This window comes from Thamnophis elegans, chromosome 4, assembly GCF_009769535.1.
Source record: "Thamnophis elegans isolate rThaEle1 chromosome 4, rThaEle1.pri, whole genome shotgun sequence".
NCBI lineage: Eukaryota > Metazoa > Chordata > Lepidosauria > Squamata > Colubridae > Thamnophis > Thamnophis elegans.
In genome coordinates, this window is record NC_045544.1 from 86,427,740 (window position 1) to 86,447,833 (window position 20,094).

Consider the following 20,094-nt stretch of genomic DNA (forward strand, 5'->3'; position numbering starts at 1 on the left):
GAGACTGATAGACTCACCAAGTTATTTCTACTAGAGCAAATAAAATTACAATCACAAATCTCCTGGATCACCAATCTAACAAATTTTGTAAGAAGCTATGGCCTTCCTGTCTCTGGCGTAACAGAACAACTCAAAAAAAGAGCTGCCCAAAGAATTAAGGATATAGAAGCACAAAATGATATAGCTATCCCTAGTAAGGTGGGTAACTTGAAATAGCTGAGTAAAATACAAACATACTTTTCAAGTAAACAGCTATTTGAAGTTACAACTGCCAAAACATCTTAGGGAGATATTTACGTGAGCAAGATTCAAACAGCTTGACACAATGGTCAGATATGGGAGATTCCATTCTATACCCAGATGTTCTTAGGAGAAGGGAGTCCTTGAAGTAACCTATTCCTAGGCTTTCATCATCATCATCATCATCAATTTAGCCATTGTCTATCTATTGCAGGATGAAGGTCTCTTTCACATGTTTCCTTACAGGGCTTTATAGCTCTTTTAATTGCACCAAAAGCCTATTGGAAGTCAATGCAGCTATTGGAGGAGAGGTTTTGTATGACATCATGAGATAAACCCATAACTATCTGTACTGCTGCATTCTGGATTAGTTGAAGCTTACAGAGTTTTCAAGGGTATCCCTATGTAGAGCCTGTTACAGTAATCTAGTCAGGAAGTGTAATAAGATGTGAAAATAACCTTGAGGTGGTAAAAGAAGATCCACAATGAAGACAATGGTGGGATGTGAAAAAATCTTAATCCAAAGCAGGACTGCAATTTGAGGAGGTTTCTGACTTGAGCCTCTTTCTCTTGAACATAAAGGCAGGAAGGGGAAGGACACATTCTATAACCTAATAAAAATGTACTTTTAATGTTCATAACTTGGTTTCCTGGTGTGGAGTATCTTATAGGAGGTGACCAAAGCATGATTAAATATAAGGGTCTCCTGATCGAGGAATGGATGCAACTTGTGCACAAGATGCCGCTTTGCAAAGGCTTCCTTGGCCACAGCTACAACCTGCTCTTCAAACAAGAGTTATGCGTTTGGAGAATACACAATGTTAGGAACGCCTGATGTGAATAGAGATTTATTTTTTTAAAAAAACTTCAGTTCCTCAAATGACATGAGTTTGCACAAGATTGCTGATCTCAATACTTGGCTCTCAACACTTAGCTCTCTTAATATTGACTTCTGAATTAAACCATAGCAATCTTTTACATTGTGATTACAGTTCTACTTTGCCTAGTTTCTTTTAAGCAGCTTTTAATTAGGAAAGCAGAGCATGCTGACAATAGGAACTGCTGAGGCAGCAATCTGCATATTTTAATCTACTGATGTAACAGTGTGACACCAATTTATAAAAGAAAAAGGAAAAACAAATTAAATTACTAGTGCTTTAAAGTATCGTATTATTAAAATATTTTCAATTTTTCCTCTATTTATTGTCATTATTAGGACCAAATAATGTATGAAGAGCTGCGCCAATCATTGAACTGGTGACACAGAAGACTCCTAATACTTGCCATGCATTCTCCTGATCCTATTTCCCTGAAGACCTTTTCTGTTATAAGACATGATCTCAGTTTTGTATGCCTATAATTTCAGAATTGTTCAACTTCTTCTAAAGGATTTATATGTTAGCATATAAGCTAGCTCTTCCGTTAGCAGCAGGGCTCTTTCAAAAGCCATCTCTGTGATAGAGCTCTCTGCCTGATGTCAGCAGATCCAAGTCCTGAAAGACTATTTGAATGCCTAGGAATCTGTTGCCAAATAGCACAATACACTTAGTAAGTATAAATTATGCAAATTCCCACTATCTATATTTCAAGTAAAAGACAATACAAAAGTAGTCAGGCGTTATAGCCTCCCCTTGTAAGGTTTAGGTTTTATTTGACTTGTATGCCACCTTATTCCCGGAAGACTCAGGGTGGCTAATAATCAGAAGGGGAGGGGGTACAAAAATAAAAATAGAAAACAGAAATTTAAAATACAACAACAGTCATAACCTCGAAGGGGGCTGGATAGTTCAACAGCCCTAGGCCTGCCAGAACAGCCAGGTCTTAGTTGCTTTGCGGAAGGCCGGGAGGGTGGTAAGGGTCCGGATCGCAACGGGGAGATCGTTCCAGAGGGCCGGAGCAGCCACAGAGAAGGCCCTCCCCCGGGGAGTCGCCAGCCGACATTGGCCGGCAGATGGAATTCAGAGGAGGCCTAGTCTGTGGGATCTAATAGGTCTTTGGGAGGTGACTGGCAGGAGGCGGTCTCTCAAGTAACCAGGTCCGATACCATGTAGGAACGTACATGCTTGTATGTATTGTTAGATAATACAACAAACCAGGCTCAGCACAAGTATCTTTATCACTTTTAAGATTTTGTTTCCTTTGATGTAACAGTGCAAGCATAAAATATTTTTACCTAAAGTCTCTTGTTAATTATTCACTTTCTAAAGAGGGTATTGAATGCAGAGCATGGAATAGTGTAGGAGGTGACTGAAACAGGGCGTTGGTACTTACCTGATACGCCTCTTCTCATAGTGGGGGGAGGAGTATCCAGGATGGGTTTGACCTTATCCTCTCGTGATTGGTTTGAGTCAGATAAGCTCTTTGGGCTCTGCCCCCTGGCAGTGAGCATGGCCAGTTTTATGACGAAGAACTCTCTCCGACTCGTTGCATCATTCACTCCAGACTCTTGATTCAGTTTTTTTGCTTTTATTGTCTTCAACATCAATAATTAAATAACAATATAAACAATGAACATAACACTTAGTTGTACAAACATAGTCAGGGAGGGACTGGATACTCCTCCCCCCACTATGAGAAGAGGCGTATCAGGTAAGTACCAACGCCCTTTCTCCATAGTGAGGGGGGAGGAGTATCCAGGATGGGACGTACCAAAGCCTGCACGTCCCTAGGGAGGGAGATCCCTGAGGCCATATGTCCCCCTCTCAGGCCTGTTGAGGCACGGGTCCTGCCCTGTGAACCGCCTGCAACACCCTGCGGCTGAACGAGGCCTCTGCCGAGGCAAAGGAGTCCAACTTATAGTTCCTAACAAAGGGAGAGGGGGAAGCCCACGTGGCTGCCCTGCAGATTTCGGCCAGGGATGCTTGTGTGGCCCAGGCCGTGGATGTGGCAGCACTCCGTGTGGAGTGGGCTGTGATATGATTTGGTGTCTGTAACCCCTGCGATTGGTAAGCAGTGGCAATGCAGGTTCGCAACCACCTGCCGATAGTGGTGGAAGTTACCTTATTACCCAGGGATCCTGGTTGGAAGGAGACAAACAGGGCTTCGGATTTCCTGTTTGGCCTGGTTCTCCTGAGGTAAATCCTCAGAGCCCTCCTTACGTCCAGAGTGTGCCACTTCCTCTCCAATGGGTGAGAAGGGTCTGGACAGAAGTTGGGCAAAATCAGTTCCTGGGCCCCATGGAAGCAGGAGCACACCTTGGGAATGAAGGATGGATCCAGCCGTAACACCACCCTATCTTGGTGAAAGACACAGAGATCCTCCCTGGTGGACAGCGCCTGCAGTTCGGATATCCGCCTGGCGGAAGTGATGGCCACCAGGAAAGCCACCTTCAGGGTCAGGAACTTAAGGGAAACTGTTTGTAATGGCTCAAATGGGGCGCCCGTTAGAGCGTCCAATACCCTGTGTAAATCCCAGGAAGGGTACCTGTGTACCGTAGGTGGTCTGAGGTTGGAGGCCCCCTTAAGGAATTGCCTGACCATGGGGTGGTGCGTCAGGCTCTGGTTTCTGCCACACAGGAGAACTGATGAGATGGCTGAGACCTGTCTCCTAATTGTGTTAGGAGCTAACCCTCTATCCAGGCCCGCCTGGAGGAAGTCCAGAACCTGAGGCACCGTAGCCTGGATGGGGTTGAACCCCCGGGAGTTGCACCAAGAGTCAAAGGCCCGCCAAGTGGAGCCATAGATGCGCTCTGTGGAGGGCCTGCGGGCGGCCTGGATAGTCCTTATCACCCTGGGGGAGAAGAGGTCTTTCCTCAGGATGCTCCGCTCAACCGCCAAGCGGTCAACTGGAGCCATTGAGGATCCGGGTGCTCCAGCGCCCCCTGGCTGAGGGAGATCCTCTCCTGGGGAATCCTCCAGGGCCTCTCCACTGACAGAGACTGGAGATCTGCAAACCAAGGCCTCCGGGGCCAGTGAGGAGCCAACAGAACCACTTCCGCCCCCTCCTGAAGGATCTTCCGTATGACCCTGGGAATCAGGGGCAAGGGAGGAAAGGCATACAAAAGACCCCTGGGCCATGAGCTCCGCAGAGCGTCCGTCCCTTCCGCCCCCCGTGTCCGGTACCTGGAGAAGAACCTCGGGAGCTGAGTGTTGAGGGGAGTGGCGAACAGATCGACTTCCGGGCGCCCGAAGCGCTCGGCCACCTCCTCGAATATCGCAGGCTGTAGCCTCCACTCTGAGTTGTCCACCTCGGCCCGGCTGAGCCAGTCGGCCCTGGTGTTGTCCACCCCCGCTATGTGTTCTGCCCTCAAAGACCGGAGGTTCCTTTCGGCCCACTGACCCAGACGTTTGGCCTCCTTCATGAGGGCCCTTGATCTTGTCCCCCCCTTCTGTTTATGTGAGCCTTGGTGGTGATATTGTCTGTGAGGACTAATATGTGCTGGCCCCTGACCGAATTCTGGAACCGTAACAGAGCCAGGCGGACCGCCCTGAGCTCCAACCAGTTTATGTTGTGAGTCCCTTCCGCCTGAGTCCACTCTCCTTGCGCCATCTGAGCCAGCAGATGGGCACCCCACCCACTCAGACTGGCGTCCGTCGTTACCGTCAAGCGGTCTGGTGTCCAGAAGGTTTCGCCCTTTGTGATCGCTGGGGATGTCCACCAAGCCAGGGAGCGGGAGACGTCTAGCGGGAGAAGTACCTTGGTCTGCGAACAGCTCGTGCGTCTTCGCTGGAACGGCAAGAGGAACCATTGGAGATCTCTGGTGTGGAGGCGAGCCCACGGGACGATGCCAATGGCGGAGACCATGGTGCCTAGTAGTTTAGACAGAGTGGCTAGGGACACCTTGCGCTTCCTGGCTATCGAGGAGGCTAGCTGTCTAAGCGCTATCTGTCTGTCGGGTGACAGGAAGACCATGCCCGCCTGGGTGTCTATTCTGGCTCCTAGGTGAATCAGACTAGTAGAGGGGTGGAGGTGACTCTTGGCTAGGTTCACTGTAAACCCATGGTCCCTCAGGACTGTCATGGTGATGTCTAGGTCTTGCAGGGCGCCCCTAAAGGAAGATGACTGCAGGAGCAGATCATCCAGGTAACATTGGATGCGCACCGGGACCTGTCTCAGGTGCGCTGCCAGCGCTGCCATTACCTTTGTGAATACCCTCGGGGCCGAAGACAGCCCGAAGGGGAGGGCCCGGTACTGATAGTGGTGACCCATGTAGCAGAACCTGAGATACCTACGGTGATCCTGGGCAATGGGGATGTGCAGATAGGCCTCAGTGAGGTCTATGGAAGTGAGAAAGTCTCCTTGTCTAACCCCCTCCAAGATAGAGTGTAGGGAGTGCATCTTGAACCTCCTATAGCGAATGGAACGGTTCAGGCGTTTCAAGTCAAGGGTCGCTCTCCAGCCCCCAGAGGCCTTGGGGATGACAAACAGGATGGAATAGTGCCCCTGACCCTGTTGCTCCGGGGGCACTGGCTGGATCGCCCGGATCTCCAACAGGTGTTGGATGGCTTCCTGCATCAGCAGCCTCCGGGTCGGGTTCTTAGAAACCGGACATATCCGGAAGAAGCTCGGGGGACTGGAAAGAAATTCGAGTGAAAGGCCATGCCTGATGGTCTTCTGCACCCATCTGTCAGAGGAGGTGAGGTCCCAGCGGTCAGCGAAGTGCGCTAAGCACCCCCCAATGGGGAGAGTGCTGGACCTAGCTTTAATATTTGCGGAAGGAGCACCCCCCTCCGCCTCCTCCGCCCCCTCGAAAGGGCCGCTTCTGTTGCCTGCCTCTTTGCTGTCTGTCTGGGTACCTCTGTCTAGCAGGGAATCCCCCTTGATACTGCCTGCCTCCTGAGAAACCTGCCTCTGACCCCCTAAGGAAGTCCTGACCCCGAAAGAAGGAACCAGAGTCCTGACCCCGGGAGTAGGAGCGTCTGGGGTATGGAGTTGACCTGAAGCTGCCTTTCTTCTGGGCAGTGGCGAGGACCTTCCTCTTGTCCTTGTTCTCAACCAGGAACCGGTCCAGAGCCGAGCCAAAGAGGGAGTCCCCTGTGAAGGGGGCTGAAGCCAGGCGCCACTTGTGACGAACCTCCACCTGCCACTGTCGAAGCCACAGCAGCCTGCGTGATGCCACCGACGATGCGATCGCCCTGGAAGCGAATCTGGCTGCAGCCAGGGTGGCATCCGATGAGAACTGGATGGCCGCTGCCAGCCTGTTGATGTCCTGATGTGACCGGGCATCTGCTATGGGGGTGCGTTGCTGTAGCTCTTGCAGCCACAGCAAGGAAGATCTGATGATGAAAGAGGCTGTGGTGGATGCTTTCACAGCCCAGGCCGCTGCTAAATGGCCCCTCTGCAAGGTGAGGTCTGCCTTCTTGTCCTCCGCCTTCAAGGCATCCTCTGGCTCCCCAGGCATGTTGGTGGATGTATGAAGAGCCACGATTGGATCATCTATGGTGGGCTGTGCAAGTAGCTTAGCCAGCTCTTGGTCCACATTGAAGAACATCCTGTCTGAAGAGGAGGGTGATGGGCCCTTTGTAGGAGATGCCCATTGGCGCCTTATCAGGCCTAGGAAGGTCTTGGGCGTAGGAACAGTGTCTGCCTCGATGGCCTGCTCATCAAAGATGTTCTCTGCTGAGAGGCCCTGGCGTTGGGGTGTGGCCTCCGCTGCTCTGTTGCCTAGCTTGACCGTTGCCTTGGCCTTGAAGAGCAGGGACTCAAACAGTGAGGGCTGGAACAACCCAGTGAATGTGGGTTTAGGAGGAGGCATGCCTTCATCCTCTGATAGCTTGAGTTCTCTGATCTCGCCTTCCTCACTTTCATTGTCACTGTCCTCCTGGGATGAATCTGAGGAGCTGTGAATCTCTTCCTCCTGGGCCTCTGGGAATTCAGGGGCCCTGGGGGTGGGGGGGAGGGGGGCCCCCCGAGGCTGTGGCTGCTGGAAGGCTGCAGCCATGTATTGCTGAAAAGCCTGCATCATTAACTCTTGGAAGTTGGGGGCTCCTGTGGGAGGCGCTGGGTTGGGGCTGAAGCCCCCCTGAGCAGGGGGGGGGCTGCCCAAAAGGGGAAAGCCAGTAGGCAAGGCTGCCCCCACAGTAGGGGTGATAGGGGATTGCCACCCCTGAGTGGAGCCCCAAAGCCCCGAGGTGTCTATAGGGATCCTTGTTGGCAGGGCTGGATTCTCCCCTGAGCCTCCGCTGGATAAGGGAGTGCCTGAATTTTCCCCCCCTTTGCCTGGGGCGTTCTGATGGCTGGCTGCTTGGTTGCAAAGTCTCTCTAAAGCCTTATGCCTCCTCCGCTCGTATTTAGAGGGCTTGGGGGGCTTGCGACCCCTCCCTTCCTCTGGATCTGCCCTGGGGGAAAGGTGCTTGGTTTTGCATTTAGCCTTTCCTCCTCCCCCCCCTCCTCGGGCAGTCTCTGGGGAAGCCACTGACCTGGGTGCTTGTTCTTCTGCCCCTCCGGTGGGGCTGCAGTCCCTGCTTGCAACTGCCTGGGATTCTCCTTCCTGGTAGTTGCTGGGCGCCGCCATTTTGGACCACGTGGGTCCTCCCGGCTTCAAAATGGCGCCGACCGGCTTGCAAAGGGGCGCGAAATTTAAAGTGCCTGAAGCGAGGCTTGAGCTCCTGAGAGCTTGCCACGTGCGCTCCCAGCCGGATTCTCTTCCTCCTGCCTCTCCTCCGATGCCGCTGTGGCCAGGAACAGCTTCTTCGGCTTCCTCACGATCCTCTGGCCATGTGGAGGCAGCACGGGCGCTCCAGGGCGTTTGAAAGCCCTGGTTCGTCGCTCAACCCTTGAGGGGAGCAACGGAGCGCTCCAGCGACTTACAAGCCTCAGCGGTTGGGGCTGCCTGCTAGAGGCTTGTGCCCGTCCTCCTGGTTAGGGCTGCCTGCTAGAGGCTTCTGCCCTTTCTCCTGCTGCCTGGTCAAGCTCCTCACTGAGAGACTTCGGATCTCCTCAGTGTCCAGGGCAGCCTGCCGCCCCAGGGGGGCTAGTGGCAGTTCCAATCTTGCAGGAGGAGGCTGTGTATGAAGCAGGGAGGCAAACTCGACGGGTCCAAATGAATTTTCCTAGTAAATTCCTGGAGCTCTCGAATGAGCAACTTCTCACGAAGGTTTTGAGTCAGAAAACTGGGCATGCTCACTGCCAGGGGGCGGAGCCCAAAGAGCTTATCTGACTCAAACCAATCACGAGAGGATAAGGTCAAACCCATCCTGGATACTCCTCCCCCCTCACTATGGAGAAATGCAATCTTTTCAAGCTGGCCAAGGGCCACATGTAAGTGAGCAGATACAAAGTAAATCCTTGTACTTCAATTATCAACATGATTTTTTATATATATATATTGTGATGCAGTGCAATGTAACTAAATTTAAATAATCCTAAAAAGAGGTCAATTTTAAAACAAAACAAAACATAATACTTAAGCCTTTTTAAATAATTGAATGTTAAATAGCTAGAAGTTACTTTTGCCAAGTATGAGTCACTTAATTTCCTACAGCTCTAAGAACTTTAATGAAATGATGCAGCATAGAGATGTCAATCAGTTGGCCTGTGGGCCATATGCATCACACATAGGCCAGGCCCACCCCAGCTCCACAAAGGCAAAAAAACATGGATGATATGTCACGGTAATCAAGTTTGACACTTGTGATGTAGACCCTTGGAGTCTGGTGCTCTCTGAGCTTCATTGCCTGCTCGAAAATGTTTCTCAGCTAGGTAAACATCTTTACTACTAGAAAGGAATGGGATATCCTGTTTATATAAAGATAGCACCATTGTTGAAACTAGGCAACAAAATATTTCCCTCTCAAAATAACCAATAGAATCCTGGCAAAGCAAGGGTCATTTGCAAAACTTCTACAGCATATTAACGTCACTTCAGATGCTGGTAGCAATTATGAGACTATTTGCCCTCTCCAAGAGTATAGGCATCATGGATTCGATCTAAAAAAAATGAACCCAACACTGAGAAGAAAAAATATTTATTGCAAACAATGGGAAAACAGTTTTTTTACAGAAGTTGGGAGCTGGAAGGGAGGAAGGTCTGGAGATCTGATTTGCTGGCCAGTGTACCAGGTGCTGTTTCCATTGTTAGGCAGAACCAGACTTTTCAGTTCATTGTTAAAGGAGATGGAATGTTGGAGCCATCAGCTGAAAGAGGATGGAACTTTGGGGAATTTTCCAGTTTCCTTGTTTAAGAGTGCCCTAAGGCTGTACTATTTGCTGGTGAGAAAGTTTCTATTCTTTGGTTTGGGTAAGCTTGTAGGGGGACTGTCTGGAGGCAAGGATGATCAGTTTGAGTTTGATAGGATTGGACAAGGTGATGAACTGGTTTTGACCCTGATCATATCCAAAACACTTTGGGAAAAGAGTGCAGCCTCCATTTTGTTAAGATTTTTCTCATACACATGTATTTATATTGTTTGGCAAATTAGAAAATATATTTAATGTCACTTTACACCCTTAAGAATCTATTTCTGCCTATAGTTCAATAAATGCAACAATTATAAGTCAACCATAATTTAGCATTACTCCTCCCAATTACAGTTGCCTGAACCACAAGATGGGTGGCAAATAAATTTGAAAACTAAATACTTTAAAGCTACTAAAATGTTTTATTTTTATGCTAATTTTTGTCCATTAAATGTATTTGAGTGTATAGATAAAAATTCAAAAGATGAAGGACAGATGCAATTATATGACTTCTGAAAACAAAAAGTACATAATGCTATGTGGTCTGTGCTGATCATAACCAGAAAAGCACTTGGGGTCATAGTGGATAACTTTGTGAAAATGTGAGCAAGATAAAGCAGCTGTGACAAAGGAAATTCCATGCTAGACATTATTAGGAAATTGAGTATAGAAATATCAACATTGTACTGCCATTATACATATCTATGATGTGTGTGCACTTCTGCAAAACCGTCCAGTTATGGTCCTTAAGATATAATGAAAACAGGGAAAGTGAGGAAGGGAATCATCATAGTGTCAGGGATCTTAAATATCTTCCCTGTAAGAAAGGCTGGAATGTTTGATGCACTTTGGGGGAGACAGGGGACTTGAACGTAACAAAGGTGATTAAAAAAATGGCAAAGGTGAATAAAATAATTCATGACATAGAAAAGTGGACATGAATCATTCAAATCTGGGTTTCAGTAAATTGTAAGACTACTGAGGGTTACCAAGGCAGATTAATCCAATACTTAATCTGAAGCAAAATAGTATAGAGTAGCAACATACTAATATTTTCAAAATAAAAGTGTCTACTAAATGACAGTGCTGCCAAATTGAATTCCACTATCTGTAAATTCACCTTACCCTCGTACACCAAAATACTTGTTCTGAAGGTTTTGGATATCCGCCAAATAAGATCAAATGACATGCTTTGTCTGGGGCTTCAAGTAGAAGAGAAGAAAAACTCTTTTTCATAAATGCAAAATATCATATATTGTTGAATTTATTCCACAGAATAATAAATGGTTTTCCACAGACAAGCTTCTGATGGATATATGCTTATTTTAATTACATTTAATACAATTGTTTCCAAATAGCTAACATGTTTGAGTCAGAGAGTACTGATATTTTAAGGAGCTTGTACTTTTTAAATAATCATAATGTAATACTGTCTTTTCTGCTACATCAGCATTACATAAGATAATCCATAACATACATGTAATTTGGAAGAGATTGAAGCCAGACATTTTAATATATAATGTAAATCAAAATTAATGTTAACTAGAAGTTTAATAATTACTTTGTTAGTAAAATAAGAAATATGCAGTAGTCAGCAGATACTTGAAACAAATCGTATAAATTTAAACAACTAAGTTTAAAGAATCAAGTTACTATATTAATAACATTATGCACAGAACAACTATGCCAGAAAAAATGGAAAAGGAGGAACATTCTAATTCTATCAATGTTTTTAATTTTTCAGATATATTTTTTAAAATGTAACAATATATCCATATTCTAGCCTTGGTCAAGATAACAAGCCATCAAGTATTTATTAAGTGACATCTTGTTCCAGCCACCACGAAGACACGCCTGTGAAGTTCTTGAATAAACTTTTTGTCTGAAAGGTTACTCTTGTTTCTCATCACCTTTTATAGGTCTTTTCACACGTGAATATGGGCTGACAGTGTCATCCATCACAAAATCATAAAGCACTTTAATCCAAGAGTTATATTGTGGTAAGTGGTCATAGTATTCAGGAGCCATTTTCTTTAGCTAAAATTGAAAAGATATGCATACATGTATTAATCCAGCATTCCATCTTTAATTTTAAAAAATGCAAAAACCTCATTTTCAAAGCCTCAAAAGCATGATGCTGAATACACATCAACAGACAACGTAACACTGTATTCCAGTGCCAAACTGAATCAACTAACCATTAAGAAAAGCTTGCAAGAATATCCCAGTTGGGAACAAATTAAAAACTTCTCTATCACTTGAGTCCTAAATATAACTACTGTAGTTTAAGACACATTTACATTTCCCATAAAAATGATTATCTACTCTTAAAAAACCTGTATCAGCACTAGAAACAAATGTCTCTTAATTGACTCGGAAATTAAATTAAAAGAGAAATACCTAATATATATATCTCAGTTATGAATATTAGAGTTTTCATGGTGTTATTAAAATCATTTCTAGTAATTTTGGAGTACCAGAGTCTAGTACTTGAATACCAATCACCTTCTATTTCTGAAGTATAAGATATTTTTGCTATTACCAGTATAAACCTAAAAGACATAATTCAGGTATTGCTAAAACTGGTGGTATATAGATTATTTATCTTCCTAAAATCAGGTTTCCAACACTGCTGAATGTTTAGGGAGTTCCACCAGTGCACCAGTATGTTCCAATTTGGTTACATCCAACATAATTGCTTGTTTAAGACAGACAGCTATAGAAATCGAATAAAAGTAAAAATTTCTTAAATACTTTCCTTACATTTCTTGCTAAAGGAATTGGGATATTAAAACTGTCAATGGATTAATTTCAAATAAATTTCACTAACTCTTCCAAAAGAAGTATCTTAGCAGTTTATTCCGCTATAAAGTATTCCATGTCTTAGTACATGACGGTGAACCTCTGGCAAGTGTGCCGCAGGGGGCACACCGATCCCTCTCTGCAGCATACACGCTGTCACCCAGCTCAGTTCCATTGCACATGCGCCTCCCACTGGCCAGGTGATTTTTGGGTCTCTGCTGTGCATGTACGTGCACATGCAGAAAACGCGCATGCATGTTTGGGGAGCTATGCGCCCCCCTGCAGCCCGTTTTTGGTCTCAGGAGGCTTCAGAAGGCCTAAAATGGGGCATGGGAGGTTTCACACACATGTGCAGGGGGCAGGGCACAGGGATGGGGTGTCGTGTGCGCTTTGCATTATGGCTGCAGACATGCAGGGGGGCTTTCTGTACGTGATGACAAAAAGGTTAGCCATCACTATCCTAGTATCTTCTATAATGAAATGCTTATTCTCACAGATGTTTATTCAGTTTGGGTTTATTTACTTGTATGGCTGCCCAACCTATGACAACTCTGGACAGTCCTAGTATCCAGGCAAGATATCCTTATTTATGCCGTATACATTTTTAATCTCTCCATCAATATGTTCTTCTATTCCATGAATTGTACTTTCAAAATCAGCAAGGCAAACTGTATAAACTTATTTCCTCTAGCTCCTCAAATTGCTAACAAAACTGGTAAGGCCATCAACAGGGAAAAAAAATGCTGCCAAATAAAAACACAAAACTAACAAAAACTAAAAACAGCAAAGGGTATCTTTTTTGAGGGGGGGGCGACCCTAAGGGCTATCAGTTTAAAACAGAAATGTAATCTAGCAGATATAGCAACTATGTTCTTGAGAAATTATCAGACTAATTTGTATTACTTTTTAAGCTTTGCTATTATATAATGGTATAAAGCTGCCAACAAATCCACATTTTCTCTAAGGTAGGTGACATATCCAAATGGCAGCTAGATTTTATGCTTTTGAGGCAAGGAAATCAACCACCTTAATTTGTATACTTCCTCTTTATCATTCTTTCATAAAGCTATGATAAATGTAAATACCAGTGTTTCAATACCAAACTATTTTGTCACTCTCTTCCCTTGACCCCATTTTAATGTCTGGACAGACACATGGTTTGGCTTTAAGAACAATCCTGTTCTTTTTGGATTTTGAAACTTTTCTGAAGGGCCAGAACAGCCTAAGTTTGCTTCTTACCTCAATTATGTTTGCTGTAAATCTAACAGGTCTTAAATCTGAAAGTCTGCTGAAGTCACAGAAGCAAGCAATGTATGTGTACAGAAATTGTGTAATAGTAATTGTTGGCTAAACGTGATGATTCTGACTTGATACAAGACAATGTATTAACACTGTGGTGGAAGTTATGTTAAATTTGAAATATTAGCTAACTTTATAGAGCATTTTTGTGCAAATGTGAACTGCAGGCTACATGTATATATTTTCAATTAAGGCCTATAATAATTATAAATCCCTTTCTTACATCAATGTTTGTGAAGAGTCTACTTTGCCAAAAATACTTGAACTTTATCAAATGGTGATATGTGATATCCCTTGTCCTCTGTTAAAGAATCTTAGCTTAATATACGCTACTGCTCCGAATAAGCATATTTGAAACAAGTGACTATGTTTAGTTCATTAAACATTTACTTTTACAATTCCTCTCTCAACACTTAGTAGTTATAATGGTACGTTAGTAGCATGTAAATAATTGTAATGAAAGTACACACATCCTATATTAATTTCAAAGTATTATGACTATGCTACATACTGAATTGCAGCAGGAATCTAATTGGCTATAAAATAGCATATTCATGAAATCAGGTTTTAAGCATTTAGCTGCAAAAACAAAATAAATATATTAATATTTACTTACCAGCGGAAGACTTATTCCAGGAATATTAGGAAAATCATGATGTTCATTGTGATAGCCAACATTGAAGGTAAGTTTATTCAGTGGTCCATAATATGAGTATGTTTCATACCCCTTTAAAAACATATAATGTTCGGCTATGAAATGTCCTGAAATAGGATGCAAGCCCAGCCCCAATATTACTGCTGCTAGAAGATAGAACAATGATTTTATTCCTAGGAAATAGTATACAAGAACATCAAAGACAAATTGAATTGATAAATTAATGATTTCTAATCGAGATATTGGCTTGGGATTAATATAGAGGGGTCGAACAGAATAAAAAAGTGGCTGGAGAATAATCCACATGAGTTTTCGAAAACGGGTACAGAAAAACCATCCTTCAAAGTCGGTAGGTATATCCACATCAATTCCATCTGCACCAAGATAACGATGATGATCCATGTGATATCTCTTGAATGATATGGAGTATGGTACACCAAGTGGGAGATTGGCAAACATTCCAAACCATCGATTCCAGGAAGATCTAGAATTGCCAAAGGCACTGTTGTGAGCAATCTCATGAATTGCCAAAGTCATGGAATGGTTGAGACAGCTGCCAAATATATACGCCCAAAATATAACCCATTTCCAGTCCAAATCTTTAACTAGATAAAGGGCAACAAGTTGTGCAAACACCATAAGTACAACCAACCAGATCACATTGTAGTCTGGTTTCATCAAGGTTTTTATCTCTGGATGTTTGCCTGTTGAAAGAAGAAAATAGATATCAACTGACAATTTGAACAGAATTGAGATTTCAGTAAAAACTCATTCAAAAGTTAGAAGATTACATTAAAGAATGGTTGTTAGTACAAAAGTACAGACTACAGGTAGCCCTCAAGCTACAATCATTCAGTCAACAACTGTTTGAATTTACAGTGGCACTTAATCAATGGCATTTGCACCCAGTTCCCAAAGTTATGGCCATTGTAGTACCTTTGTGATCATGTGATCAAAGTTTGGATACTTGGCAGCCCGCCCATATTCATGACTGCAGGGGTATTCAACCCTCCCCACCTGCCTATGTCTCGTCCATCTCAGTCCTTTTGGTGAAGGAGAAGATGGCAAAGATCAGCTAAGGAGATGGAATGCAGGGCAGAAGAGGACTTCTGAGGTGGGCTAAGCTGGGGTTTCCTGAGGTGGTTGTGACCTAACGCCATGCTGGGAATGGTTGTGGTTCACACCGATGTTAGACTAGGGTAACTACAGTCTAGCGATGTAATGCTGGAGTGTGCCAGGGTGGCTAGGTTTCCCAGGATGGCTGTGGCTTTATTCTGTGGCTCAAGGGTTTCTTGCACCCCTTGCTTTTTGAGTGTTGATGGGTGTGGTCTTGGAGGTTCTTTGGTTGGGTTCTTTACTGTTAGCTTGTTTAGTAGTTCCTTGATTGCGGTTATTGTTCACTTCTTGATTGTTGGTCTGGTGTTAATCTATTCTCATCTTGGTGTTGCTTACTGGTGGAACACTGTTTTCATCCCTCTGTTCTGTTTTTGACTTGTTGATTGTCTTTTACACAATACATAGATATTGTTAATGTCTACATGTTTATTGATTACCAATTTGTCAAGGTGTCAGGCTTCCAGGTACTTTAACATTTTTGGACTTGGCTTGATCTAGGATGATGTTTCCCAGTTGAAACTATGGTTAACTTGTCCATATGTTGTAAAATTAAAGAGTTTTCATCATGTCTTTGGATTGCTAGTTGGTGTTCATGTTTTGCTAGTCTGCCTGTTTGTCCTGCATAGTGGCTGTTGCACTTTTTACCCTGTATGTTGTAAATTCCTGTTTGTTTGTTTGTTTGTTTGTTTGTTTTTGAGGGCTGCTGAGTCTTTTGGTTTACCTAGGATGTTTTGGAAGGATTTCTTGATGTGGTTTGTGTGTTATGCTGATTTCTAAATTTGATTATTGAAAAAAGTTTGAATAGGGGGATGAAGGAATTATTGTAATGTTAAGAAGAGGGGAGGAATAATCAGTTTATAAAGAAGGGTGTAAGTTGCTTCTTTCCCTTTTAATTTTGTTTTTTCCCTGCATATTTCCTTTAGCGATTTAGACTTATATACCTCTTATTTAGAGTTATATACCTTTTCACAGTGCTTTACAGCTCTCTCTAAGAGATTTACAGAGTCAGCATATTTTCCCCAACAATCTTGGTCCTCATTTTACCACCGTCAGACGGATGGAAGGTTGAGTCAACCTTGAGAATGAGGAGATTTGAACTGCCAAATTGCAGGTAGCCAGCAGTCAGCAGAAGTAGTCTGCAGTACTGCATTCCAACCATTGCGCCACTGCGGCTCTTATATTTCTGTATTTGTCTTTTACTAATGTAAACACATAATAAAAATTAATAATTAAACTCCAAGATATAGGGAAAGCAAATTTAAACGGTTTAAATAGAACAGTTTATTTTTCAACGCTTCATGGAATATTGTGCAATATTTTAAAAGACCTGTCAGTCTGCATATTGAACATCATCAAATTGGATTCAATTCTTCATGGCAACCTGAGTAAATACTTAACTCCAACTACTTTCAACCTACACCTTATTTAAGAATGAATTCAACATTCTATTTAACATTATATATCCATCTTCCATTTCCCTCAGCAAGTTTGTGTGTTAAACACAAACTTATTTGACTTACATCTTTGCATAAAGGATGTGACTCTACCAGCTGCTCAGCACATCAAGAAAGGAGGCAGCCTTTACTTGACTCACTGATCTCCTGAGTACTCATAAGTGTTCAGCTTTCACAACCAGACATAACACTAGAAATTACTTAACTGCCTAGATGCAAATATCCATAGTTGCACAAATTGCACATCTACACACACACAGGGATTTTTTAAAAAGCAGTAGGTGGAGAGCCAGCATAAAATAGTGATTAAGGTGTTCGACTAGCAGGGGAATGCTCAAGGGCAAAATGAGTGCAATCTAGGAGAAGGCTGGGGGAAAAATATGAATGGGTGATTAAGGAGTGTTGATTGGGATAAGGGACACCCAGGTTCCATTTGACACTCCTAATGACGATCACCCCCTTTAGGCTGATCTTCCTTCAGAACACTGTGGTTATAGGGGGGAAATGGGAGAGGTGAACTGAATTCCTAAAAGATAGACAGGGTATCACCCTAATAAATCAGCAAATAAACCTGTACCATAAACTCTGAGCGTAAGCAAAGCCCGAGTCGAACTTGAGTTCCAATCTTTTCTTTGGGCAGTTCATGGTAGAAACCACAGCTGGGATGTCACGTGAAATAAATCCTACAGGGGCGCCGGCCAAGAAGAAACTAGCATTTAACCGACTTGGATTTTTTTTTGGGGGGGGGGATTAACCCAGAGGCGGAGAAAGTCGACGGGGTGTCGAAAAGAGCCTATCGTAGTAATGGGTCTCCTTCTGAAGTGACTCACTGAGCCCACAGATGTTTTTCCTCCTCCCTCCCTGCCGTCGCTTCAGCCTCTCGCACCACGAAAGGCCTCGGAGGAGAAGACGCCGGCGGCGACGCCCCTCTTGGTCAACCGGACTGGGTCGCGCTCGCTTCTCCACATAAGGCATTGGCGCAACGCGGCGCCTGCCGCACAAGAGGCTGAGGCGGCCCAAGCCCCGGAATTGGGTGAGGCGGGGAAACCCCTTCCCGCCCCCGCCCGGACTCACTCAAAATCTCCTTGCGGCGGTCGGCGTGAGGCTGGTCGGTGTAGACCCACTCGAAATCTTCTCGCGCCACAAAGTTTCCCATGCCGGAGGAAAAGCCGCCACCGGGTCGTGGCTCTTTCTACCGATTCTCACGCACCGCTACTCGGCTGCCTCTCGCCGTCACATTGAAAGGAAGGAGGCCCTCCGCCGACGGCCGCCTCTTCGTCGCGGCCCCATTGGCTCCCGCGGGCGGTGACGTCACGGAAACAGCGCCTCTTGAGAGGCCAGACGGCCCAAAATTCAAAGTGGTCCTTTTTTCCCCCCCTCAGACATTTGGAGAGGATTCTCGCGTTAGGTGTGTTGCGTTGCGACATTGCCAAATTTTGTGGTGAAAAACGTTACCTGTGACTTCTGCAGACTGCGCCCAGCCGTTGTCATCAGCTGCCTAGACCTAAGAAATGTTGCTGCGAGCCCTCTCTTCCATTGGAAGTTAGGGCGGTGGAGGCCGGGAAATGAGCTTGTTTAGACGCCCCCCTCTCCTGGGCTGCCCTGACTTCTTTTACCATTTAGGGACGCAACGAAGACTCGGCTCTTTCGCTTCCTGTGACCCGGCTAATGTTCAGGGCTATATTAATAACGTCTCTCTCTCTCTCCCGCCCCCCCTTCTCTCTCTTAAATGATATTTCGGATGCTTTAATAATGTAAGGCATAACGTTTATCTTTGTAAATAATGGCTTAGGCCGCGTAGGTGCATACATTTTTTGCCTCGGAAAATTCTCTCTGGGCGATGTGCCACTTGTGATGATGCTTCAGATAAATATATCCGCTGACTCAAAAAAACAAAGAACAACAGGGAAGAAGACTGCAGCCGTAGCTGGGAACGTGAAAACCGAAGGCGTTTCCGGGCCTGAGAGAACTCGCTAGTTTTAAGAGATATATAATTTGGTGGTGTTTTTTTTTTTAATTGTTGGTTAGGAGCCGCCCAGAACTCAATTCAAAATGTAACTGCTTTAAATGCTTCCACGCGCCTTTCAGAGTCTTAAATAAGGTCTCAGTAACAGAATTCCTTTCCCCTTTCGCTTCGGCGCGGCGAGTCTCTCGACGTCTTAACCCCCCTTCAGTCAGGCGGAGAGACCGCAACCCTTCGGACCTTCTCACGTACACGCTCTTCAACCACCACCTCTCCAATTAACAGCGGCATTTTGGCAACAGGAGCCTGGGCTGAGCGGCGCTTTAAAACCTTGCTTGCAACTCGCGCGGTCCCCTTCTAGGAGGTTGATATTGACAATGCCCCCATTGATATCAACTGGACTCTTCAACAAGAGACGCGCGGAAGCCCAGCTTGTTGGATCTTAGATTGTTGGACGGGATGGTGGTAAAAAGAAGGTGGAGAGGAAGGAGAGACGAACGTCTGAACGGATATTAAAGTCCATCTTTGTGTCTTCGTGAAAGCCGCTTTTGGCTAGAAACCGAAGGAAATGTTCCATTAAATTTTGAGGTTTGTCGATTAGAAATGTCCATGGTTACATAAATATTAGGTTTTATTAAGTTTCTGATCAAAAGGTTACTGTATTTTATATTTATAACTATCGAAGAAAGGTGGAAACCATTTTTCATCTTTATTTTTTACCCCTTCACTTAATAATTTTTGCTTTTTATTTTTTGTAGAACGTGCCAAAGGAGATTAGCAACACATTTTTCATCTTCTCTATTTTGTACCTGCAAGCTTCGGCTGCCACAAAAAGGGAGAGTGTTTTCAATAACAAGTGAATGGTTTCTGCCTGTTGGTAATAAGTAAACATAAATTCCAGAATAGGAAAAAGGAGGGAAAGTTAACAACTAAACAAATTACAGAATAGGAAAAGGGATTAAAATATTACTGATATAACTTAATTTATTACTTTGTTTTATATAACAAGAATCTGATTGTTAAGACATAACAATAAATGCATATTATATATTACAAATAAAATAAAATTTCTCATCTGAGGGTATATATACAGTGAAGCCAGGAAAAAAATAATATTGAGCCAAGCGGATCAAAGGAGAAGGATCCACACTAAGTCCAAAAGTGATTATTCTTGGAAGATATAGTCCCAAAGTCCCCACTTCAGGAGGACCTTGACTTCTTTTTGAAGATATTTCACTTCTCATCCAACAAGCTTCTTCAGCTCTGACTGGATGGTGGGGAATGGAAGGATTTATATTCCTTGCAGACAGCTGGTCATCTGCATTCTTTCAGAGAGTCTTTGAGGCCACTTGGAAGTTTATCTGTTCTCAAGGATGCAAATGGATGTGGGGAATTCTTGGCTGCAGGATGTTTTTTCCCCTGTGTCCCTTCACTGTTGAAGATAGGCG

At 44.4% G+C, this 20,094-nt stretch overlaps 2 protein-coding genes across 3 annotated transcripts in view; one reads left to right on the forward strand and one right to left on the reverse strand.

Annotated features, from left to right (window-relative positions):
* Positions 1-1,773, forward strand: part of NVL (nuclear VCP like) — a 54,661-nt gene extending 52,888 nt beyond the window's left edge. For both annotated transcript variants that reach the window (XM_032215472.1, XM_032215473.1), the window contains exon 23: positions 1,457-1,773. In XM_032215472.1, the coding sequence (XP_032071363.1) occupies positions 1,457-1,501 (45 nt within the window). In that variant the 3' untranslated portion in view covers positions 1,502-1,773. The remainder of the gene's footprint in view (positions 1-1,456) is intronic.
* An 8,830-nt stretch (positions 1,774-10,603) lies between these two features.
* DEGS1 (delta 4-desaturase, sphingolipid 1) lies at positions 10,604-17,945 on the reverse strand. Its single transcript, XM_032215551.1, has 3 exons — positions 17,758-17,945; positions 14,075-14,817; positions 10,604-11,394 (listed from the first exon to the last, which is right to left on the reverse strand). The coding sequence occupies exons 1-3, from the start codon at positions 17,837-17,839 to the stop codon at positions 11,248-11,250; spliced, it is 972 nt and encodes a 323-aa protein (XP_032071442.1). The 5' UTR covers positions 17,840-17,945; the 3' UTR covers positions 10,604-11,247.
* Between the last annotated feature and the right edge of the window lie 2,149 nt (positions 17,946-20,094).